The 26,452-nt window shown below is 43.5% G+C and overlaps 1 protein-coding gene across 6 annotated transcripts in view; it reads right to left on the bottom strand.

Annotated features, from left to right (window-relative positions):
• LOC130406517 (adapter molecule crk-like) overlaps positions 1-26,234 on the bottom strand; it is a 68,485-nt gene extending 42,251 nt beyond the window's left edge. The window contains exons 1-3 of one of the 6 annotated variants that reach the window (XM_056612143.1): positions 24,569-26,234; positions 22,855-24,453; positions 5,527-6,110 (exon numbers count right to left, since the gene is read on the bottom strand). In XM_056612143.1, the coding sequence (XP_056468118.1) occupies positions 5,527-6,110; positions 22,855-23,080 (810 nt within the window). In that variant the 5' untranslated portion in view covers positions 23,081-24,453; positions 24,569-26,234. Of the gene's footprint in view, positions 1-5,526; positions 6,111-22,854 lie in introns of all 6 variants that reach the window. The other 5 variants (XM_056612144.1, XM_056612142.1, XM_056612141.1 and 2 more) reach the window with 5 other exon arrangements.
• Between the last annotated feature and the right edge of the window lie 218 nt (positions 26,235-26,452).

Here is a 26,452-nt window from a genome sequence, read left to right as displayed (position 1 = left end):
ATGATCGGGCCCTTGAGTTCTTTTTCGGGAACCCACGTAGAATCAGGTGTTCTGATGGGGCATGCAAGCTTTGCACATAAGGGCTAATGCAGTTTCATTATTTTAGTTAGTTGTCTTGTTGTAATTAGTAGTATATTGTTACTATTTATTTTATTTTTCTAAAAGAGTTAAATATTGGTTCAGGTAGGTCTTGAGTTTATTTGTACTTGAAATAAAGACCTCCAACTTTAGTTGTCTGATGAAATTCATTCCTTGAATGTCACAGAATCAAAAGTTCAGGTAAAAACTAAACTTGTGCGCTGACGCCGCCGCATCATCGCGTCGCGAATTTCGTCGTTTACGTTAATTTTTCATCGATTAAAATAAATACAGTGTGCAATTAAACATTTTACCACACGGGGGCAATATTTGAAAAGAATGCGGGTCCATGTATTTCAAAAGTAATCATGAAGCGGACGAGGCCACGGCGAAGTCTGGTGTGGGATTTAAAAAATTATTAGTTCACTGCCGACATTGCAAAGCTGTGTTTAAGTACAACACAGCCACGACTCAAATGATGTACCACTTGAACAACACGCATCCGACCCTGGTTAGTGGCGGTGCATCGTGCTCTCAGTCTCAACCTAGAATCGACTCGATGTTAGCACGGACACGGAGGAGCTGCGATTCACAACGAACCAGAGACTGCTGGACCGCGTTAACAGCCGAGAGCTACATCACCTTCCACTACATCAGTGATACCTGGCAAATGAACTCAGCGGTCCTGCTCACAGAAAGCCTGCCAGGCCGGCATACAGCTGACTAAAATGAATGACGCTGTAGAGCAATGGGGACTTGAAGACCGAGTTATTGCATGTGTTCATGACAACGCGGCCAATATTGTTGCCGCCAACAGTGCCACCAGAGTGAACTGGATTTCCGTTGCCTGCTTTGCACACACTCCAGTTGGCCATAAATGACGGATTTGCCATCTATCTATATCGGGTTATATCAGAGGCTAGTAAACTTGTTAGCCACTTCCATCACAGCACCGCAGCAACCAATGCACTGCAACAGAAACAGCAGCAAATGGGCCTCGCAACTCATCGGCTTATTCAGTCCTGTAAAGCACGGTGGAACTCCGTGTGCGAGATGTTTGATCTGCTGGTGGAGCAGTGATGGGCTGTTGCTGCTGTGCTTTCGGACCGAACCGTGACTAAGCTTCAAGATGCCAGGATCCTGGAGTTGAAGGATGAGCACTGGCAGATGATGGAGGACACACAGCCTGTGCCGTCAGCACTTAAATGTGCCACCACGGTTATGTCTGCAGAGAAAGGCGTCTCCATCTCGAACACATCCCATTACCTTCGGCCTCATCAATATCCACCTCATGCGCAGTGAAGAAGACGGGCCCAGACTCAGCGAATTCAAAGCAAAAGTGCGGCCCTCCCTCATCAAGCGAATGAATGTAAGCTAAACTTTTTTTATCTTTGTTTAAATGATTAAATGATTTGCATAATAAAAATAATTGCCTTTTTAGATATTTTCTAATTGATTCCATCATATATTTACAGGTTCAGTCAGAGTTTCTGTCTTCCGCCCCCATGATCTCATCAATGCATGATCCTCGCCACAAGCACCTGGGGTCTCATTTATAACCATTGCGTACGCACAAAACGGGGCTGAAATTGGCGTACGTGACTTTCCACGCCAAGGTTGTGATCTATAAAAAAACAACTTGACGGGAAAATGTGCGCAGCCCTAAGCAAACTCTGACCCATGCGTACGCATGGTTTGGAGGAAAAGGAGAATTGGCGACACAGATGGTGTTGTGGTGAACTGAAGTCAGACAGAAGAATTGTAGAGTGAGAAGAACGATTATGTTTTATCATCGCCCTTCATAAATTTAATTTCAACCGGTATCATGCGTTAAATCTATGTAATCAGAATGATTTAAGTCAACTGCGTTATTTCTCAGTTATAACTCCCGTCACTCCATACTCTCCACTGACGGCGCGACTGCATGAAATAAAGCATCTGTCCAACATGTGTCAATAACATAATATTTTCATGTGACACTGTAAACACATAATCAAATGTCAATTAAATCCCAAGAGTGGAAAACCAAGCCACACTCCTCATCACAATCGTTGTCCGTTACTCTTGATGCTTTCATGACAAATCAGGCATTAAAAAGGGGTTATGTTCAAGAAAATTTTACGTGGGTGATTACAAACTGAATATCCAAGGTGTTCTCGTCAGTCTTATTACCGTAACCCTATAAATACAGAGGTGAGCGCCGTGGTAATGCTGCACCATATGGCACTTCTGGCGGACCATGCAAATGGCAGGATTCGGAGGGAAAGGGTCTTTACGGACCATAACGATTTATTGGTACATAAAAATATGTACCCTTATGTCAGACCACTTCTTTTTTAATTCTGGGACTGTGCGCTCCGTGCTACTGACAGAGTTCACTGCTGCAGCCACTCACTCTGCTTTTTGTTGTTGGCGATCCCAATCCCGTGACCGCCGAACAAAACTACTTTTCGGGCCTCCATCTCACCCACAAGTGTCTCCACTTCAACCTCCGTGAAATTTCACTTTTTTGCTTTTCTCAGTACTTCTGCCATTGTTTCCGACAAGTCATAATACTTGCATCTGAGTCTGTTTTATATGCAGAGCGCATTCATGAAGTCATTTGCATTGACCATTTATGGTTAAAAAGGGGCGTGTACAGGGCGGAACGTGAAGCTGATTCAGCTGCGCACACTTGTACGCACTCTGTGATTTATAAAGCAAAGATGGCGTACGGTGTGCGTACGCAGGGTTTTATAAATCCGAATATTTTTTTTGGCGCACGCAAAACTTGGCTTTTGGGCGTACGTACACTTTTAGTAACGATCCCACGCACAGTTTTATAAATGAGACCCCAGGGCTTTCTTAACTCAACACAAAATACGGCTGCTAATGCGAAACTGGTTGAAGTGGGAGAGGCAGCGGAGATCAGTGGGGCGGCTATCCCAGAGGCTGGGGGAGACGAGGAGCCTCCGTTGTCTGACACGGATGAGGAGAACGCAAACACTAGAGTCGCGGCCTCTCAGTCCCAGGTCTCTGCAATGGCACAACTTCTTGGTGAGCACTATCGGCCTACCACTAAAGGCGAGGTTGGCATCGAAGCAGAAATAAAGAACTTTCTGAGGGAGGCCCCCCCATCCCTGGATTGCACCCCTACAGGCTGGTGGAAAGTTAATGAAACACGGTTCCCCCGCCTTGCCAAGTTAGTACGGAGGTATGTGTGCATCACGGCAACTTCGGTCCCCTCAGAGCGGGTGTTTTCGGTGGCTGGACTGACGGTCACCAGGCTGCGGTCGCGTCCGACCCCAGAGCATGTCAACATGCTCATCTTTCTGAACAAAAATCCGTAGACTGGTGCTGAAGTTGTGTGAGCTACTGGTTCTATTTTCAGAAGCTTTGGGTCTAAGCCTAATTCATTGTTCTCTGCCTTTTTTTTATATTTTGCGTTACATTTGGCCAAACCTGTCCGAAATTAAGTATAACATATTTTTGGTTAAGTTATAACATGATTGTTTTTTTTTATATTATTGTTATTATTTTGGGAAGAAACTAGGGTTGTGTTTATTTTTAGTTATGTTTATGAGCACCGGTTTCGCGCTGCAGGCTCCATTGCTTAGAGCAGAGTAGCGCATAACTATTGAACGGATCTGGTTTAACTGAGTTGTTCATCTAATAATAAAGATCCCAATGAGGAAAACACGCTGTTTTTGCATTTTCATTGCATTTTGAATATAGCATATAAATACTTGAGTGCGTTGTATCAGCACGGCTGTGATTGTGCCGAAGATAATCACAGCCGTGCTGATATTCACTACAACAGCACGACCTCGAGTGTGATATTGCTTTTATACAACAGTTCTACAAGCACCATTAATTAGTTAACATTTGTTTGTTTGTTTAATGATTTATTTGGCACCGCCAACACAAATGGATCCACGACTGGGACCGAACTGTTGCCAAGCAACACACACACTAGCTAGCGGAACATAAACAGCGGAGTGATACATGTATAGTTAAAAGTCCCGGTGCTGTTATACTTGGTTAGAACTACATTTTAATGTAAAATATTAACGATTAATCGACTAATTGATCGTTAATTCTCCTGACGATCGACTAAGACAACTTAATCAAATGCCCATCCCTAGTGGTCATACAGCGCAGTTCGGTCCTGCACACACCCGGACTCCCGTTACATCGGCTATCATCATGATCTCTATAGTAACGCTGATAAACATAACCGAAGTTCAATAACCAGAACAACACAATCAAACATGGTCAATAGCAAGAAAAAAATAATACATTTTGTTTCATAGCCCGTTTTCCTCCTTCCTCTTGCTGTTGTTCAGTTCCAGCTGTTCTGAGCGTAGTCTCCACGAAAAGACTCAAATACAAAATATATAGGCCTAATTAGGCCTCTGCGTGCGATCTGTTTTCGCGGTGCCCGTGTTGCCTGGGCCGCGGTGCCCGTGGTTCCCGGGCCATTCATTAATTCGTTCACGTGGCGGCCGGGAGTCGCGGGAGTGCCCGCGCCGCGGTCACAGTGAATGAATGCTCAATCCAACAATTTCTTCCTCTCTCTCTTTCTAAAACCGACTCAGAGGACATTCATTGCTATTAGTGACCACCGCAAAATCAATGAAAAATGATGCATTGACACCTTTAAGCGCCAGAGGATCAGGGTAAGGTCAGGGGGGCGTTTGCTCAAAAAAGGTTGAGGACCACTGACCCAAAAGGAGACATCCTACACAGCTTAGGGCTTTTCTGAAACAACAGACAAGACAAGAAAATGCTGGCTGATAATTAACTGCCCAAAGATCGTCTTGCCGAGTCATTCAAGCAGCCTACTTATTTTCTCTGGTATTGGCTTATGCCAAAGACTTGCTCAAGCAGGTGAAGGAGGTGTGGGCCCCCATGCCATTCATTTGCCCCAAAATAAAAGCATTAAAACAACTTCCATCAACTCTGAGAAGAATGCCCCTAAATTGAAGAAACATTGGTTGGTGGGGCGACCTATCCTAAATAAACATTGAATTCAATTCAAATACGGTGGGCTCCAGTGAATGGTTAACCCAGCCTCAGAGGTGCTGGTCCTACCCTGGGCCAGGCACTCCCCTCCCCACTCCTCCTCAGAGCGCGGTCGGTTCAGCTTTAGCTCTCAGGCTTCAGAGATTTCTAGAGAAAATGGCCCTGTACCCAAACAAACTATTTCCTTCCCCACAAACACCCACTCCAATGTTGTTCAGGAGGGGGGAGGCCCCAAACAGAGAGGGGTGTTATCTTCAGACTAAATCTAAGATTCCTAATCTTTCATTTCAGCTACTGTCTATCAAATAGGAGGATACCAGCTCCACCATTTCAACAATTTTCCATGGCAGCGAAGTCAAAGGGGAAATGGCTTTCCAAGGGTAAAAGGAGGAATGTTTTGTTAGAGAGATCTTGCTTTCATATCAAATGCTAATTCATAGTTACCTCCAAAGCCAGGGCAGTTTTGTCATAGGCGTTGGGTACTCTCTTCTGTATGGCTCTGGCTAGCACAGGTCCATTCTGGAGGTTTGGAAGAGGGGTAGGCTGGGCATACTGACTTGGGTCCCCCAGAAGGGGAGCCCCGGTCTGTGCCATAGACCCATCAGAGTTACCTAGCGGTGGCGGACATCCCGTTGTGCCTGGTCCAACCAAAGCACTGGGAGATGACGGTCTGTACTTTTCAACGTAGGGCACGGGTATCATCCCGGCGCGGCATTCAGAATTCTCGGCGTTCCACCACTGCTCCTCCGGTTTCTCAAGGACACGCAGGATATCGCCCCTCCGGAACGGGAGATCCTCCTCATCGTTCCCGGAAAAGTCGAACAGGGCGCGGACAAACTCGTCTTCAAGTCGCGGGGGGGGCCCTCCTCCATGGCCAGTTTTGGTGCTAATAAAGGAGGTGTGTTTGGACTTATTGATGGGGTCTATCAAGGTAGTAGTATCCAAATAATGGATCTTATAGAACTCCAGCAGAGCAGGGAGAGCCTCAAACTCCTGGTCGCCAATACGGAACCTCGGAGGGGCCAAACCTGGGAAGGGAGATGGAAAAGAAACAGGGTCAAAATAAATGGAGATATGTGGAACAAATTAAGCAGACCAAACGCCCTCAGGGATTGTGAGGAACATTTAGACAGGTGCAGTGGGTGGATGCTTTTATGCGACTTCTGATTCAACGTTGGTGTTTATCTTTATTTTTTCATTACGGATGTGATCTAATGCCAACATGGACTATCCCTACACGTAAATTACACATAGATCCTAGCAGGGGTGGACTGGCCATCTGGCATATCGGGCATCGTCCCGGTGGGCCGTTGACCCAATATGGGCCGGTCCGGTCCGTTATGTTTTCTTTTTTTTCGACACGTGGGCGGGACCTCCGGCCCATGCCATGAGGTCCCGCTGACCCTGGGCGGACGCTGGGACCTGTCATGGTATGGGCCGGAGTCGCTGGACGGAGCTGAAAATGGAAAACCGTAAGAAACGCCCGGGTGCCGCTGAAAAAATGCGACGTAAGAAGCTGAAGTCTCTGGAGGTGGAAGCTGCTAAATGTTCTAAATTGACAGACCTATTTGGTGCCGGGGTCACCACCCAAGTAGGTGCTGCTGCGCCAGGAGACGAGCGAGTGGAGGCGTATAAGGTAAGTAACGTTAGCCTGGGGCTAGCTAGGTTACATTTTGAGACATGTCCAAAACTAAATAGAAAACATTTTTACATTGAATGTGATGGATGATGTGACCTAATTAACTGCATACTTGTGACAACATATTAGCCCAGAGTTGAAGGGCTGTGAGTAGGGCTGGGTATCGAATTTCGATCCGATTATGGCACCGACCGAAATGCTCTGATCCTATCGAATATCAAAACATTAATAGTTTTCCGGTACCGTATTTCGGTACTCAATTAAATGAATCCCAGCCTGTCAGCCAATAGTAATATCCTTTTCAACTGTTACTGGGTAAATGCTACGTCTGTGAGCCAATAATCATGTGGTATTAGTGGTTCAGAATCTTAAGTCGCTGGTGATTGGCTGTCACATTTTCGGAGCGCGAGACATTCGCCAAACTGGTTGGCTTGAGGGCGTGCCTTAACGCATGTTTACTTGACCGTCACTATCAAACTTTGTCAGCTGTAGCATAACGTCACTCTTGACGTTGTCATAATGCCTAAAAGGTCCAAAGTGTGGCTCCACTTCGCTCAGGTGGACACCAATAGAGCCAGATGCTCTATTTGCCAAAAAGTCGTGCTGGCGAAAGACGGCAACACATCAAATCTTGCGAAACATTTAATAATGCACCAGATTAACCTCCGGTCGGACAGCTGGTCCGTGTTTGACTGTAAAGCTAAGAAAGCTAAGAAGGACGACGGGACTTCAGTCACCAGACCTCCTCCTTCTTCCACATCGAATTCTCTATCGACTAGTGACCGGGATTCAGCTGGGAGTTTGGCCAACAACATTACGGGTAAGGTTTATTACCTGTTGATTACTTTGTTACTTTTGGTTTGAGCCATATTTTTGCTTGTGAGTGAAAATGATTAGCCGGCTGATCACAGGCATGAAAACGGGTCAGGGGTGAAAAAGGTGAGAAGGATATTATCCCTCTAGGGGGGTCCGGGGTATCCATGCAACTAACGATTATTTTAATAATCGATTAATCGATTAATCGGATAGAAAAAAATAAAAATAAAATTGGAATTGCCGCATCTTTATTCAAAAACTGAATTATTACTTCAAATTCACAGTGCAGACTGAAATGTAAAAACACCAGGTTATTGCTCCAACGTCCCGGGACTATTAAAAGTAATATTAAATAATAAAAAGATTAAAAAAACATAACTGGGATAACACAAAAAAGAAACATACAATGTATGATATACTTTTATATGTATATAAGGGATGTAAGGGATGGTTAACCGGTCAAACCTATTGATACCATTTTCGAGACTCCTTGAAATAGAACTTGTAATATTGCTTTAATTGCTGATAAGATGATGATAGTTCAAGATAGGACATTAAACAGGTCATAATTAATATCTTTACTATCTATTTTATATTACTGGGAAAACAAGTCTTCACCAAAATCTCAATTTTTTTTTTTTTTTTTTTCTGCTGCATTTGAACGCATCAATCGTATTTCTGAGCCGACCTGAACACATCACATTTGACACTGTTTGTGACCATTGGTTAGTTGTTTTTTATAAGCTAACTATCTCTATATCCTGCCGATTTTAACATGGATTTAAAAACTGCATTACTATTTTTAACTGACGGGACTTTCTACACCGTCCGGTTGTGTGATTACTACCGCTGCTTTGAATGACTGTTGATGCACGCGGTGCCGACTCCGAGCCCGTCTGCACAACGTCTGCAGCAGCAGCAGCTGACAGAATTTTCGGTTGGACCACTAGACGGATACTGAGTTGAAGGAGTTTTTTTTTAACCTAAAGACAGTGAAGGTACAACACTTTTATGTAGGCCTACAGTCCAGTTTTAAGATATGACAAATACAAGCTGTGGTCGCTCACACTGAAGCTCGCTGTGGGCGTGCATGAACCGTGAACCAACCTGTCGGCGGCTGGCTGTAAACAGTGCTGCGCCTATGAGTAACTTATTAATCGCGCGACACAACGACATTTAGTAATCGATTTTTTTCGGTTTTATCGATTCTTTGTTGCAGCCCTAGTTAAAATGGTATTTTCAATCACTCGTATTACTGCAATACCTTACTGCGTCCGTATCTCTGCCTATGTACACAAATATATTGTATTCGTGTGCAGCACTTTGGTCAACTACTGTTGTTTTAAATGTGCTATATAAATAAACTTGACTTGACTTGACTATGGCCTATAGCCTACTTATTTTGGAGCGCCTGGTCCTCTGCCAATGCTACCACGACAACAGCTTTCCGGGTCCATGTTTTCCTCCAACGGCCGAGCGAAATAATAAAACGCTTGAAGTGTGGGCGTGGCGTCAGATCCGAGATCCGAGTCGGTTCGCAGAGAATACTCGAACGCAGCCTAAGTACAGCACTTTACGGAGGACTATAAACTGGCCGGCCTCTGAACCTACCCCCCCCCCCCCCCATAAATATTTTTTCATCGAATCTACACGATTCACGGAGGTCACCTATTTTGGTTTCAAAACGGCGAATTTCGCCGAAAGGTGAGTGATTTTCATGCCTGTGATCAACTGCAACTATCAGCTGATCGCGCGCATGTAAACAGAGAGGCGTGGCGGGAGTTGCGTCACCATGACAACAGCTGTTGATCAAAATAATTTCAGTGTGGAACGTGGATGCAAAACATTCCGAAAACGATATGAAAATGATAGTGTGGAGTCCACAATATCATTTATCACGATCTCCGTCCACACTGTGTACGGAGATCGTTTTCATTGCGAATGTGCGTTTTTATATTTACCCGGGTTAGTGTGGACAGGGCCTAAGTTTGCCTTGTTTTACAGGCAGCTGCTTTCTAGGTTAACATTACGTCAGCGTTTATTTTACATGGACACTTCTGATCCGAATAGATTTCTAATCTGAAAAGATGTAATCCGAATGTACTGTAGGTATATGGCATTTACAAAAGTGGTAAGCGTACGTCCGTATGTCTCTCGCTCACAACCGTTATGTTGGTCTGGACTTATTCCGCATGGAACTCTATTCAGATCTGAGAATTGTATTCCGATTGAGGCGTATATATGATAATTTTTTGTGTCCATGTCCATGTAAACGCGGCTACTGTGAGCATAGCAACGCTAACCCATTAAAGCAGTAGAAGTCATCATGTCCATCTTTTCCCTTTACGTTAGCCTCTGCCCCGCCTCTTACCATACCTGAGGTAAGGAAGACTTTGCCAGGTAGTGCTAGTGTCAATCCCTTCACACTGGCAGAAAGGGGGGAAAATGACGAAGGATCAGCGAGAGGAGTGTCATAGGGTAGTCACCAAGTTCATTGTTAAAGGTTTGCTGCCCTTTTCAACAGTGGATACCCCATGGTGGAGGTGAGCAAGCTGTAGTTGGCTTAAAAGATACACTTTAGGTTGGATAATGTTGTTGTCACTGTTATTGTCAGTATAAATAAGAAAGTATGTCACTGGTAATGCTTTATGTTCTAATGTCATCAATTGTAGGGAGATAATAGCAGCCCTGAACCCTAAATATCAGTCCCCCACCAGAGACATGGTTTTGAATACTTTCGTGCCTGCATGGTATGCTGTGGAGAAGGAGAATGTGAAGAGGGAGTTGGAGGCTGTCAGGGATGTGGCTGTGACTGCTGATGGATGGACCAGTGTTGCGCAAGATCACTACCTCACTGTTTCTGTCCACTATATAATAGAGGGGGCTATGAAGGAGAAAATACTGCACACGCAGGCAGTGTATGTATTACAGACAGGGGTAGCAATAGCAGAAGAGATAGGGGACATTTTGGAAGAATTTGGGGTAAAGGAGAAAGTTGTGGCCATCACTGTGGATAATGCTGCAAACATGGATGTGGCAGTGAGAAGGATGAGTGGGAGAAAGATTGGCTGCTTTGTAGGGATGGGCCGATAGTCGATTCTATCGACTATCGACGATAGATGGAATCCATCGTCGATCGTGTCAAGTAGCCGATAAAAAGGCGATAATATTATATTTTAATAATTTATTTATTTTTTTATTATTATTTTTTTAAAGCGCTGTGGTAGCTATTTTTTCAACTTAAAAAGCCCCGCAAATTGTAATTGAAATTAACTGGCACCGGTGGAAAACATACTATGTAGCGCTGACCTGCCGTATTCACTCACTGCTGCGAGAGGAGAGGGGAGGGGCTCGAAACCTACCAGTCTGCTCGCACGGCGAAATGACATCACACCCCGCTGCACCATTTCCGGGTTACAGCTGTGGTACATGAGCTGTGTTCGACTTCGAAATCGTTCCCTATTCACTCACTCACTATTCCCTATAGTGTTCATGATATAGTGCACTACATAGGGAACGTACAAATGAGAATTCGGACACTACGCTGAACATTTCTAAACGTAATTTGCGTCAGTAAATGCGCCGGGTATTTGTGTGACGCAGACAGATGCGCCCAGATTGTGTAAACTAACCGGGCACTCTAGAGGAAAGCTGGAGGTTGTTTTGATGTTGAATGTTACATTTCCTTGAACAAGGTTTTTCTGATTAATTTTGAATGTTTCATTTTCTTGTTAAATCCCAAATAAATTGTTGATATTTCTAAACGAAAGCCGGAGACTCCATCATTAAATGTAGTCGTTTTCGCCGCTTGCGGTTATTGAGCTTCGTCTTCTCCTCCGGAAAAACACGACTGCATTGCATTGTGGTATATGGGAGTAACACGTAGGGAACATCATATGTACACTCACATTTGGGTATTTTAAGTGCATATAGGCCATGAAATTAACCAGTGAGAATTCGAACAACACTACAAAATAGCGAGCACCCTATATAGTGCACTATATCCGTGATAGGGAACGATTTCGAACACAGCTACGAGCTGTGTGTTATCAGCGTGTGTCATGATGACAGCGCCGCCGGCGCCGACGCATCGAAACTTAATCAGCGGAGGCTCACGGCTCACGCTGGTCCAAGGGGAAGACCATCGTATTTGTTTTTAAGAAAAAAATCGAAAGATAAAAACGCGATTTTTTTCAAAGCGATAAATTTTTATAAATAATTAATATTATAAAATATTATAAAGATGACCCCCCGATAGTATCGACTATCGGCGATCGCTAGGGGGCGCTATCGGACGATGGAAGCTTGTAGACGATTGCCCAACCCTACTGCTTTGCCCACACACTTAACATCGCCGCCCAAAAGATATACACTATACCCTCAGTTGCAAGGTGGGCAGGAAGAGTCAAAGCATTGTTGGTGTGGTTGAAAAGGTGTACCCTGTCTAAACCTGTTATGAAGGAGAAGCAGAAAATACTCGGTAATGCACACTAAACTTGGTTCAAATAGTCATGGTTAAAATATTTTATTATTAAATCATTATTCATAATGGACCATTGGTTTCACACTTTGTGTCCTCTCTGTATCTTTAGGCCTGCCAGAGCACTCAGTCATTCTGGACGTTAAGACCAGATGGAACAGCCTATATTTAATGATGGAGCGTTTTCTGGAAATGTTCCCTGCCATCCAGGCAGCCTGCATGGACCCTCGCCTGAAGAAATCCATGGAGGAGAGGTTTGGAATTGGCTTATTTTCACCATCAGTTCTGCAGCTTAACATTTTTTTCCCTAAAATTGAATCCTGCTAGTAAAACCTATGTGCATATTTTTCAGACTTGAAAGAATTTCAGGTGACGACTTCAGGAAAGCAGAGGAGTTCGTAAAATTTATGAAAATCATGTACCAGTCAACTGTTTGCATCTCTTCCGGAAACAACGCCACACTAGGTCAAATTATTCCAATCATAAAAAAACTTCAAGATCACTTCAGGGTCACAGCAGACGACTCTTTCTTCTCTAATGCCATAAAGGAAAAAGTCTGGGATCACCTTTCGAAAAGATACCAAGTGAGCATCAGTATTTTATTGATTGGTTGATTATTTTCATTCGGTATACAGAAACCTCTACGTATACTGTGGTGCGCCGCAGCAGTGGCAGCCTTTTCAGTAGCTCATCTGTTACATGTCCCTTGAATTTCCCTCCATGTTCTTCTCTCACAGGGTGAGGGCATTCAGGAGTTTTTGGAGGAGGGCCCTAGGTTCAAGGGAAAGGTAGAGGATGCTGTGTGGTACAGACTGGAGGAGGAGTTAATCGATCGAGCCTCACACCAGGTGTTTAAAACTATCTGTATCATTAAATCTCATTATATTTAGCAGGGGTTGACATTAAGGTTTCAAAAGCACTTGCCCATCGGGCAAGTAGAGGTCAGGTTCAACTTGCCCGAATGTGATGTTCACTTGCCCAAATTATAATCAGAATCGTGAAAAGGCCTCTTTTTGCCAGGCACGCGGCCTGTTTTTGGGGGGGCTCAGAAAAATCATCCTAGCTCAGACTGAAGCTGAATGTTAGCTTCCACACATGTTGTGTTTAAAAAATAACAAACTTCCCTTTGTTTACTTATTTATCGAGCGGTCACATCGTGCCATGAAGTGATTTCAGTCCACCGTTGCAACCTATTAAAGCTATCGCCAAGTTATATGTAGACCTGCATGATTTCATCTCATCTCATCTCATTTTCGTCCGCTTATCCGGGGTCGGGTCGCGGGGGGAGCAGGGAGCCCCAGACTTCCCTTTCCCGGTCCACATTGACCAGCTCTGACGGGGGGATCCCGAGGCGTTCCCAGGCCAGTGTTGAGATATAATCTCTCCACCTAGTCCTGAGTCTTCCCCGAGGTCTCCTCCCCACTGGACGTGCCTGAAACACCTCCCAAGGAAGGCACCCAGTGGGCATCCTTACCAGATGCCCGAACCACCTCAGCTGACTCCTTTCTAAGTAAAGGAGCAGCGGCTCTAATCCGAGTTCCTCACGGATGGCTGAGCTTCTTATCCTATCCCTAAGGGAGACGCCAGCCACCCTTCTGAGAAAACTCATCTCGGCCGCTTGTACCCACGATGATTTCATGCAAATGTACTTAACTAAATGTCAGAGGTAGTAGCAAAGATATGTCTTTTTTAACTTTCACGTTTCTTGTAGCTCTAACTGAATAATCACAATCGCGTTTCTAGTAGTAGTGTTGTCAGTCACGGATTTTCTAACTTTGACACTATACCTGGAAAAATATCGATAATCTATACCATTTTCGATATCAGGGGAAAAGTTTTTTTCAGGAAAGAACATACCCAAAGTAAATAGAGTATATCTCCACAACTGCAAGGGCGATAATGTCATCTTTGTGCCAAAAGAAAGATTGTTGTGCAAGTGAAATATTCAATGGGGATGATACTTGGTTGAAGTGAATAAAGCCATGGAACACAGCATAAGTGGAAGATAACATTTCCACCTGAAATAATTATCAGTTGGTCGTTGGGAGCGATGTCTTACTATGAGACACAAATAAAGGTAGATATCTTACAATTTTGACACACACCTCTATTTAAATTTCAGGGCAAATATATTCGAATGCACCAAGCCAAACACTCGCAAATAAACATATGGCCACTAGATTGCGCTGAAGAATATGTTTTCTGATTGAAGGCAATTTACCTATTTCCTAAGAAACCTTCTCTTATTCATTGAAAATACCATGTTTAGTTGCAAAATTTTGCCCAGACACTGGGTTATCTGTTTATGTTGGTTTTATTCGACCAGAATCAACTTTGTGGACAAAAATCACAAAGGTAATACTTCATTTTTGGCTGTTAAAAGAAAAGGGAGAGAGAGAGAGAGAGAGAGAGAGAGAGAGAGAGAGATTTCTCGTTAGTGTTGGCGCCACTAACGCATGCCGTGGGCACAAAGCAAATGAAATGTATCCATTTCTGTGTGGCGTGTTCCGTGCCGTGTGCAGGCACGCCAGAATTCAAAAAGTTAACAGATGGCGGTTAAAGCAAAGCGCAGCGAAGAATTGAAATACTTTAAAGAAATAGGAGATCATAAGGTGAAATGTAAAATACCGAGCTACCAGAAAGTACTATGCGGCAACATATGCTCCTGAAACACAACAGTGAGTTCGGGTAAGCAGACCCGCAGCAACCAAGTGTGTCGGCTATTTTCACCGCCGCAAGACGCAGCTTTAATCCCGGCCGTGTAGAGAAGATCACAACGCTGAGTATTTCCATAGTCCATTTGCTGCAGTTTTATTTGCAGCTTTAAATTATTTGCAATGGTTAGGCTACTTGTTTCGGGTTTTTTTAAACCGTTACAGGCCTTGGTTCGACGTGATTTAAATTGTGAGACTTATTTATTTTTGTAAGGAAAATGTTTTGAACGTTTGCAAAAATAAATAATGAATACTCTGATAACTCTGACTGTTTTGATGGAGAATAAGCATTACATGTTTGGTTGGTAATATTGCCGTTCATCATCAGTCCTATTCCTGCTGCAGATGCGTTGCATTCTAAAAATAGATTTGATTAAACGAGTACTCGATTGATCCTCGAGGAATTCCTTCGATCACTCGAGTTTGGAATTTACTACTCGTGCGCATCCCTAATGTGGGCGCATCGGTCTGCGTCACACAAATACCCGGCGCATTTACTGACGCAAATGACGTTTAGAAATGTTCAGCGTAGTGTCCGAATTCTCGTTTGTTCGTTCCCTAAATAGTCATGTCATGAATACTATATATGGAATAGTCAGGGTTTTTTCTAAACAAGGGAACAGGGGCGCTGCGCCCCGATACTCCCGGCGTGCGCCATCCTACCGAAATGCCGACTGAACCTGTCAGACTTGGATCTGTACTTGCATGCTGCTGTACAACATACACTATTTCTCAAAACGATCTTTTCTCCGCGAAAATATCCCAACACCACCACCTGACAATGTGTCTGATCCTCAAATAACTTATAATTAGTCCAAAAATATTCCGATCCGAATTGGAGTTTCCCAGACCGAGTCGACATGCTAACGTTAAAGTTATTAGCAGCTAGCTAGCTAGCTACTATGTATTTGAATGGGTTTTTGGTCTAGGCGCTAAGATGCTAAGCAAGTATACAAGACCATTCCAGTTCTCTCTGCACAAAGCGGTTTCAATGAACGACAGAAATAAACAAATGCTGAGTGTTGATCAAGAGTTTTGCGAGAGCAAAACGAACAGTCGAACAGTCGAACAGGGTTCCCTGTTACCAGGGAACCCGTAGCAGGGAACTAAATGGCAGCTGCACGGCCGAATTAGCCCAATAAAAGTGTAGTAACCCAGAGTAGTTCATCCAAACGAGCCGTCTTTACCGAACGGTGAATTGCATTGGCTTCTACGAGCAGTCGGCTTTCAGCCGCGAGCTTAGGGACCGTCTGCAAAGTGCAAAACTGAAAACGACAACAATAGTAACATTTCTATAGCGTCGCCATTATTGACTCTAGAGCCCCAAAACTTGTTCCATAGAGGCATGGCACAGGAGGTCTACCATGACTAACGCTACCCTGAACCACCTCCTCAGGATCAGTATTGAGGGGCCTGCAATTGATCAATTTGATTTTGACAAGGCAGTGAGCCGTTGGGGTAGTCTCAGGAACAGACGGCTGCTGTTGTGATTTGTCCTACTTAATAAAAGTTTAGCCAATATTTTTGAAATTTGTCGTGTTTATTTACAGGGTAAAGTTGTACAAGTCTACCAAAAGTTGATAGTATTTTAGTTTTTCAGGATGACCACAAGAGCTAGAATTTCTCTCTAAGATAGCCTCAGAATGTACCATTTAATCATTATTTTTTCAAAGGCTTCGCGCCGTGGAAGGGGGAGACCCCCCTTCCACACCATCCCCCGCCTCGGTCGCGTTGCTCACTCGGCTTTGCGCAGGGGTCTGCTCCCTTCTACTTTTTTTTTCTAGAAAAACCCCTGATAGTGATTGAGTGAGTTAATAGGGAACGATTTTGAACACAGCTACGGTGTGCGCAACTGTCCATGTGCGGCCGCAGCATGTTCCACACATGCGGTCCTCTACTTAATATATATATTTTTTTTTTTTCGTTTATGTACATACTTGAATCCTATTCCTACTACCTTGCTGCTTTGATAATTGAATTTCCCACGAAAATGTTCTCACGGGATTGATAAAAGTGTATCCATCCATCTATTGGCTGATCTATTCAGTTTCTATGCTGTGCGCTGTGAGTGACGTCATAAACAAGCAACACGCCGTGCGGAGCCTACAGTGATTGCAAAATGGAGCGAGCAAAAGGATCTGCTATCTGGAGCTATTTCACTTTACCTAAGCCAGCAAGCTCCACGGCTACATGCAACATATGCAAAGTAAATGTCCCGAGGGGTGGTACTAAACCTTCTAGCTTTAATACCACAAACCTTATAAAGCACCTCCAAAAATTCAAGTCTCATGATCCCAGTCTTTTCCCCTCAATGAAACTTACAGTTTGTAATTTCGCGCTGTTTTTCTATATCGGTATCGGATCGGTATCGGCCGATACTAAACCTCAGATATCGGTATCGGTATCGGAGGTGAAAAAAGCGGATCGGTGCATCCCTAATGGATTTTGGACTTCAAGTGGTCATCGCACGTATCTTTGCGTTTCCAATCGATAGTATGTTGACATTCTACAAAACACCTGAGTGATAGAAGTGTTTTGGATATTGTTTGGCTCTGAATTTGGCGTTAGAACCGAATTACGGGCGCTTCAACTTCTTCTTCGGGTTCTTGTTAGGAGCGGGACCTATTGTTTGCGTGGTGGACCGGGGATTTTTTTTTAACATTGTTGTGCGAGTGACTGCTAAACATTCAGTGAGGTTAATGTCACCTGTGTTGTTTCCCTTTTCCCTCGAAACTGAATTTCACCAAAATAATGGCGAATTCCGCTGCATATTGTAAATGTGACGTCTGATGTGCCTTGTCCCTGTTGCATGTTATATGTGCTGAAGGACAGGAACCTGCTGGAAATCAGTTATTTTACTAAGACAGGCCCGTTTTAAATTGTAACTTTGTTACTTTTAATACTTTCCTGCTTAATAAAATAATAAAAAATAAAAATAATTATCAGTTGATTCCGTTTTTATTGTCCAATTCCGTGATTCCGTCCGCGTTTTCGTTATCGCGAATTTCATAGGGCCCTAGATTCATTAAGATTAATTAATCACAGAACCTGTAATTAATTAGATTAAAAAAAATTATCGCTTGACAGCCCTAGTTATTATTGTTAAGATGATTTAGCTAAGCTAGCTAACAGCTGCTAACGTCAGCAGTCTCTTGTTACCATAGCAACAGTAAATTTGCTAATGAGCTGTAAATAGAGATGCAGAATCAAGCTGTATTGTAGATACAGATGGGATACTTTGAATTTTAGCACAAAATACAAGTAAACCTATAGGAAATAATTAGTTTAATTTGCAATATTTGCCATTGAATTTAAATCTTTCAATTAATTTATTGTTTACTGAGGTGATAACTATTTCGTAGGTATCATTTGTGTGTAACTTTAATTTCCGTGTACCTTTACTGTAGTTTTCAAATGGCTGCATTGGAAAACACTACTGTCATAATGAAAACATGACAAAGCCATTAGTGTTGTTACGCTCATGAACGTTTCGTTCAATATGAACTAATCTTTTATCTTGTACATTATGCTGTGGTTTTCAGTTTTTTCCCCATCCAATGATAAATGCTTTCCCTATGTCATGCCCAGACAGGTTCAGGGCAAGTCCAGCTGGTAAATTAAGGGAGAGCCAGACCAATGCAGGCAGCCCAAAGATTGCACCACCTGTAGAGAGTGAGGAGTGTGTCAGCACAAAGTCAGGATCACCTGAGAGAGAAGCTGTAGAGAGTGAGGAGTGTGCCAGTCAAATAACGGATTTCTTTTCACAATCTAATCAAAAAGATCTCCAGTCATTTTTTAATTTCCATTCTCAACAAAAAAGTAACAATCCAGTGGTGCAGAAAGTGTTTTGTAGCAGAGACGGCACCACCAGTAGAAAGTGGCCGACGTACTGTCTAGAGCGTCAAATGATGTATTGTTTCATCTGCATGGCATTCGGTAAGAGAATTGATATGGTACGGCCACACCAAATGCGTTACTCGCGTTGGATAACGCGTGTAACGCGCCTAACTTGACACTTGATCATTGTCACAAAAATGGTGCAACTCGCCTAACGCGCCTGTGGCTGCGCTGGATTTAGAAGTCCGAGGTATGAAACGCAAACGCTGCCGTGTTTGGGTGCATGATAGATTTTTAGATCGGATTAGATTAAATAATCTCGGATATAAATAACAATAATCTGGTTAAATAACTTCACATATAGTGTCTGGTGTGTTTCCAGCATTCGTAGTGTTGGATCAGCAGAGATATAGTCCGCCAAGACGTTGAGGTTGCTTAGCAACCAGAGACGCTGTCCATGCAAGTGAATGGAGCGTTCCCTCTTCGTCATAACTATCAAACCAAACATCCTTCACATTCACCGAGCGAACATTATGAAAGTAAAATCCACATTTCTCGCTAAAAATGTTTACATAAATGCATTTAATGGCGTAACTATGTTACTATTTCCACCCAGAATAAATAAAGATGTCCGCCATATGCTTCTGTGCAAGCGTCACTACTCTCTGCCAGTGACGTCGGGTCAAGCTCCACGCTGATTGGCTATCGCGGCAAAGCATCACGCGTTGGAAGTTACATTTTTTGAACTCCGGGCGTTGGTGCGTTGGGCGCGTTACTGCGTGCGTAATTACATGCGTCTGCCGTGTCTAACGCCCCTAATGCGACGCTTCAACACGTTTAAACGCGTCTACGCCAATGGTTCCCTATGCAAAAATGCAGATTTTCGACGCCCCAAACGCGAATAACGCGTTTGGTGTGGCCGTACCTAGCAGTCTGTTCATCAGTGAATTGTCAGATTGGAGGCAGGGGTTAATCTAAACCGGGAAAGAGGGGCGCTGCGCCTCCTTGTTTCAACCCAGCGCCTCCTTGTCGAAAATTTTAAATTACTTAAAAAAATAAATAATAATAATTACTTAAAATCTCCGGGAATGGAGAGCGAGCGAGCAAGACCGCGCACAGGAGACAGACGTGCTCCTAACCGCGTTCGCATCTGTGTAGCGAGCGCGCAGCACAACAGAGAGGGATCTAGAAACTGTGCATGAGGCAGTGTGCACGTGAGCCTCAGGCGCCTCCTGATTGGCCTGGATCGGTAAGTCAACCAATCAGTTTGCAGTGTAGGCGGGCTTTTATCTCTTCTCCCGAACCAAATTTATCAGTTCAGTGAATCTGAGAGTGTCTGAGAAGAAAGAAAATATAGCGTATATACGTGTTTTTTTTTCTATATACATTACTGTATGTAATGTTCTGCATCTATGGTAACTTAGCCATTTTGAGTAATTTGGCCTTACTATACGAGTCAACATACTGGTCCTTCACAAGCCTCAGAATGATCACATTTCTACCTCAAAATTTCAAAAGCTCCGCACTGCGGAGCTTTTGAAATTTTCCCCCTTGTGAATTTTTTCTAGAAAAACCCCTGGGAGGCATATACACCAGCGCACAGAGAAGCATGAGAGAAGCAGCGCACACAGAAACTGTGCTGAAGCTTCCCTCTTGAATACTGCCAGTGCTGATATCGGCAGTGTGATTGGCGGGATTCAGATATCGGCGCACAGAGAGCAGGTAAGAAAGAGAAGGCAGGTTTTGGAGCGCATCATAGATGTCATCAAGATTCTTGGGAAGAGGGGGCTTGCATACAGGAGGTCAGAAAATGAGGCAGCATATACCCTGGAAGACCAAACAGTTGATCATGGTAATTTCTTGGAGCTCATACTTCTACTGGGGAAGTATGATTTCTGTTTAAAAGAGCACCTGGACAGCTGCATTGAGAACAGCAAAAAGTTGCATTTGTCTGGTGGCACAAGAGGCAGAGGCTCCTTGTAACTTTACTCTCCAAAACCACAGTCAACTCAGTGATAGATGCAATTCACCATCTGATTCAGGAAAACATCTCCAGTGATATCAAGAAAGCAGGAATGTTTTCAGTTCAACTGGACACAACGCATCACCTCTCAGGATCAATGCTCTATAATTATGAGGTATGTTACTGATGTTGTTCAGGAGAGGCTTGTTGCAGTGCTGAAGTGCAGTTCATCCACTGGACAGGCCTTTGTCGACAAGCTGCCAGTAGTTCTGGACAAAATGGGCTTCAGCAAGACCATGTGCATTGGAAATGCGACTGATGGGGCATCAAACATGCAAGGCAAATACAAAGGATTCTCCTCACTGTTGTCTGCACAATCTCCAAACCAGGTGCATGTGCTACACACATGTACTAAATCTGGTGCTTGCAAACACAACCCAGATTGTTATTGAGAGTGGGTCCCTGTTTACGCTCCTCAATGGCATTGCGTTATTCATTAGGGATGGGCATGATTAATCGAATTGATCGTTAAGAATTTCGTCTATTACGTACATTTTTAATCGATTTAACTAATGCAGTGCGCAATTAAACATTTTACCACACAGGGGCAATATTTTAATTTGCGGCTCCTCCCCCGCAATAAACATCTCGCTTTGAACGGTGAGCTCTTTATGCCTAGCAGCTATAAAAAGCTATAAAAACTACAAAATGACTATTAATGGAGGCTATGTGGAAAATGCGCCGACTTTGGCTCAGCCTGGCTCCGCCCTCTTCCGCTACGTAGCTAAGATGGCTGCAGTTGAGTACGAAAATTGTACATCGCCACACACTTCCGATTCAGATCGGGCGAAAATAAGTGTACTGAAAACGGTCAAATCGCGAAGTGTGTGGAGATGTACACTTTTCGTAGCAGCCACCTTTGCGGATCCAGGCTGAGCCAAAGTCGGCGCATTTTCCACATAGCCTGCATTAATAGTCATTTTGTAGTTTTTATAGCTTTTTATAGCTGTAAGGCGTAAAGAGTTCACCGTTCAAAGCGGGATGTTTATTGCGGGGGAGGAGCCGCAAATTTAAATATTGCCCCCTTGTGGTAAAATGTTTAATTGCACACTGCATTAGTTTAATCGATGAAAAATTTACGTAATCAGCGAAATTCTTAACGATCAATTAGTCGATCGTCGATTAATCATGCCCATCCCTAATGGCCACAGAGAAAGACATTCTCAGGGCCTTGGACTCTGACTCTGTGATAGACAGACTTGCAGAGAAGACTGAGCTGCTTAAAAAGCTGCTCCACTGATAAGGCGAGAAATATTTAATATTATCACACATCACACATTATGGATGTAGTATTCATTATTTGTCATTTTAATGATGCTTTCAGAAGTTTTATTGTGCTTATGTGTTGATCCTTAATGGCGTGATCATGTACACTAAATGATCAATTATTCTCCATTACAGGTTGTTCTGATATATTTGAGGAGTCGTTCTACCTCTGTTCTATATGTTGACTTGTTCTCTCATTTGAGACCACTGTTAGAATTAGGTAAGTTTATCATGTATTTTTGAATGTTAGATAAATTCATACTTCATAATTATAATAATTTAAAAAAAGTACTAAAAGAAACGCACATCCAAAACGTTTTCAACTCTAGGTGCAGGACAGAGGAAAACATTTTCTTTATTTTTCATAATTAATAATGTGTCCATGTCCCTCTCAGGTTGACCACTTGACATGTGAGAGCCTGAGGAGTTGTTCCCCCTCCGTCCATGTTCGAGGACTTGTTCTCACTCTGCCTCCACTCTCTGCATTCACTGCACCAAAGTTTGGCTGTTGAGTCTCCTCTAGTATGGTGAGTTTATCATTTTTTATGTTTTATGAAATCATACTTAATTTGTGATGATTAGAGACGTAATAATGTATCCATGTCCCTCTCAGGTTGACCACTTGACATGCGAGAGCCTGAGGAGTTGTTCCCCCTCCGTCCATGTTCGAGGACTTGCTCGCTCTCCACTCTCTGCCGCCACTCTCTGACATGACATAACTTCTGTTGTGATTCGACACTATAATTAATAAAGAATGATTGATTGATTGATTGCTATAGCTGTCAATTTTAATCCTTAAGTTCATAGTTACGTGCTTTATTTGTTAACTGCTATCAAGGAATATGACTCTCCTTTGTAGTATGCATGAGAGGAGATGCTGCGAGATTTTTAGGCTATAATAAAGAAGTTGTTCCAGATGGAGCGGGTCATTACACATCCAGTCGGACACTGGTTTTCAATGGATGAATTCAGCCGGCCCCGGATATTATGCTCTTACCTGGATTGCCGGATAGTCTTTGATTGTTGCTGATGCTGTTGATGATGTAATGCGAGACTTTGGAGTTCTCCGACACGGAGAGCACGTAGTCCCCGGGGCTGGTGATGGAGTCCCGGACCAGGAACACGCCGTGCCTCTGGCCCTGCAGCAGCGACACCGCCTCCTGTCGGCTCAGACGACCCCAGTACCAGGTACCGCGGTCCTCCGCGTCGAAGTGACCGGCCATGCTCCTCACTCGAGAGCCGAGGCTTCACGGGCCTTCCCCGTGCCCACCAGCAAGGCTTCAACTCATACAGAACTTTAGCGCCTGGAAGCCGTCTGTAGAGCAGGCGACATCCGCGACCAGCCCACGGTCATCAGTCACCAATACACCGGTGGGGTCGTATCCGGTTGAACCTTCCGCGTTTCAGTGTCAACCCCAGAGCACCGGTCTGGTGCTGTGTTTTTGCAACTCAATAGGGTGTATGCACTAAGCTGTGTGACGTACTTCCTGTTTCAAATAATACAGCTCGGTTGCTTCCGGTCTGTGTGTTTATTGCGCTAGCCTGCTGACTTTGATACTGTAAACATGGATAAAGACCGCAAACATCTAAAAACTGGACCTTTTCAGAGGCAGGAGACAACCTATACAGAGCACAGATGTGTCCCGAACTGTACAGCGTCAGCAAAATTCAACGGGGTATTAAGTTTTCATGGCTTTCCGAGCCAAACTGACGTGAGGAGTCGATGGATTGTCAACATACGCCGGGATGCATATGTCATCACCACTCACTCCAAGGTCTGTAGCAGACACTTTAGTCCCGACAAGTTGATTGAGCCAACTACTCCTCAGGGTCGAAGGAGACTTGCAAAAGGTGCCGTAGCGACCCTTTTTGAGTGGAACCAGTATACAGTCGAAACCCCAAGGGGCGGCGTGTGGGAGAGAGTTGATCGGTTCGTCGAAACTGCCCCTCCGGAAGATGAAGTTGATCTCCTATTCAACGATCAAGACTACTGCTCTCTCTGAACCGACTGCCATGGATATGTCCGCATCAGCTGCTGAAAGCGTCTCAAATGAAGTACAGGAGCTGAGAAAGGAGCTACAGGAGTTACGTCTCCAGCGAGAGTTTGGACTGCAGCGGTTTGCTGGCTCCGACGCAGACATCCGTGAATGTGAATGTGAATGATTAATAGGACACAAGTAGTGGCATGTTGAGAGATGGTGTAATTGGAGTTGGGGATGTCCATGTCTTATCAGAATTTATATATATGAATGTGACCACACCAATAGTACAAAAACAAACAACATTTATAATACAGATTTGTGTAAAGACTTACAGAGACGTGTTTCCAGTTCAAGTCTACAAAAGTTTATTTTTAAATGGTTGAAAAAAGTCGTGTTATTATTCTATGAGATGAAAATAGGAGCACTGAAGCGCCAGCGCCAGAATGTGACCGTCTCCAACTCCACCAATGCTGGTCCTAGAACAAAATACTATTAATAAACAATTGTAAAAATGTATGAATTGAGCAGGTAACACCCTACTTATCTACACACAAGTACACGGCAAACCACCAAACCGCGCCTCCCAAAGATACGGCCCGGACAAGAACACTACTCTAAAAAGAGAGCACAGAGAACACATTAGGGCATTAGATATCCACACACATCAGGTTGTCTTACAGGAAGTTGGTGCAGTTATTGAACTGCACCCAAAGAGGAAACTAAACAAACCTGTCAGCTGAGTGCCAGGGATTAGTTACGACGCCATCCGGTAGAGCAACCGTTGCGTAGTGGCACAAGTCACAATACAGGTAAAAGGGAGGTGACTGATGCTGAAACAGATATATGGGAGAAATACAGGTCACCCTGCTACATAATATATATATATATATTATAAATACGATAAAATCTTAATCTTAGTTACTGTTGACATTATTTTGGTAACAATGTATACTTTTGATGTACAATTCTAATTGAAATTTTTTATGCGATGTCTTTTGTGAATAGATTTGCCAGCTACAACCATCTGATAGCTTTTTTGGTCTTTGATTGAGCCTTCTCTACAAGATGGTCCGTGTTTCCAGACCAAATCAGCTGCCCAGAAAAAAGAAGTGGTCGCACCTGCACGTGCATCAACAGTACTTTATAAGTAGTTACAGATGTAATTATACGTGATGCCATTGCATTTGTATTTGTTGTTTTTGAGCTATACTTTTTTTCTTTTCCTCTCAGAGACAGCTGCTCCAGCCCATAGATTAACTCTTTCTTTTTTCATCCCTTGGCTGATGAATCACAAAGCTTGATCTAAGAGAAAAAGGTAAATCATTAGAAATATAACCTCAGCATCATGGGTGTCAAAAACAACTTGTTTCTTATGAAGGTAAGTACTTCAACTGTGCTAGAAAAAGCCTAACACCCTGAATGCTTACTGTTATATTCTCTCCCTCTTAAAATAAAGATGTGTTTTTTTTTAAAGCGGACTCCTATAATCACAATTATTCCAATGTACCTGTACTTCTGCTGTGCAAACGACAATAAATATCTTGTTTATTGAAAAGTTGTAGCCTTGTACTCATTACCTTGACTATATTAAATTGTGTGTGAAAAACAGGGAGACATGAAAAACATTCAAGTTGGTGGCCCTTGAGGACTACACTTAGCTACTGCTTAACCAAACAAACACCACTGAACAGGGATGAACACAGCTTCCTGCCTAGACTCAAACTGTGGTGCCTCGCTCTTCCCCATCGACCTGTAGCACAAGGCTCTCACGCTGACCTGCACTGTCAGCTTGTCTTTATTGGACACTGAATGAAATAACACATACAAATTCATTAAGCTTCAATTGTACTGGGTTACTCGCATCATCAAATCTATAACATGTTACTACATGGAAAGAAACGTTAGGTAGCTAAGTAATGTTACTTTTATATACACAAAACCGTGGCTGTACTTAAACTATTATTACTCAACACAACAGGCAAACATCAAGGCTGATATAAAACACTCGTTAAGAAATCTTGTTGGCGTTTGCTGTTCCTGCATCGTAATACACGTTCGACAGTGACAGTTAACTGACAGATTAGACTTTGACAGTAGCTAGCGTCTGTTAGACGTCGTTTTCTTACCTTCGTAACTGTGAATGTAGGTCGAAGCAACAGCCTAAACCCCTTCTCCAATTTGCTTGTCTGAGTTTTTGTTTCCCGACATAAACGATGCAAATCTGTGATATTTATTGTCGGCAGCTCCTGTAAACACCGGGTGTAGAACGTTGCCATCTTGGAACCGGAAGCTGGTGAGCTGTATTACGGCGAATCAGGAAGTGTTTGTGCAAGTAGCCTATTTAAGCTACAATCGAGCGACTGATGACAACCAGAGCCCGTCTACGAAGAGCCTGGGCACTCCCTATACGCCCCATTGTACCGATCTTCGTTGTAGTTCCAGTAGACATCCACTGGGGGTGATCGCGGACGAGTCCAGAATGAATGGGAGTCAATGGGGCTAGACGGCTAAATATGCCTCTTTCACCTGCTTGTCGTTGAAATATCGCAAATTTTATTGTAGATTCCGCAAGTTCAATATAGATTATAGTTCAAAAGTCAAATGAATGAGCAC

This window comes from Gadus chalcogrammus, chromosome 16, assembly GCF_026213295.1.
Source record: "Gadus chalcogrammus isolate NIFS_2021 chromosome 16, NIFS_Gcha_1.0, whole genome shotgun sequence".
Classification (NCBI taxonomy): Eukaryota; Metazoa; Chordata; class Actinopteri; order Gadiformes; family Gadidae; genus Gadus; species Gadus chalcogrammus.
Note: the sequence above shows the minus strand (reverse complement) of the source record. Positions and strands in the feature narration are given on the sequence as shown.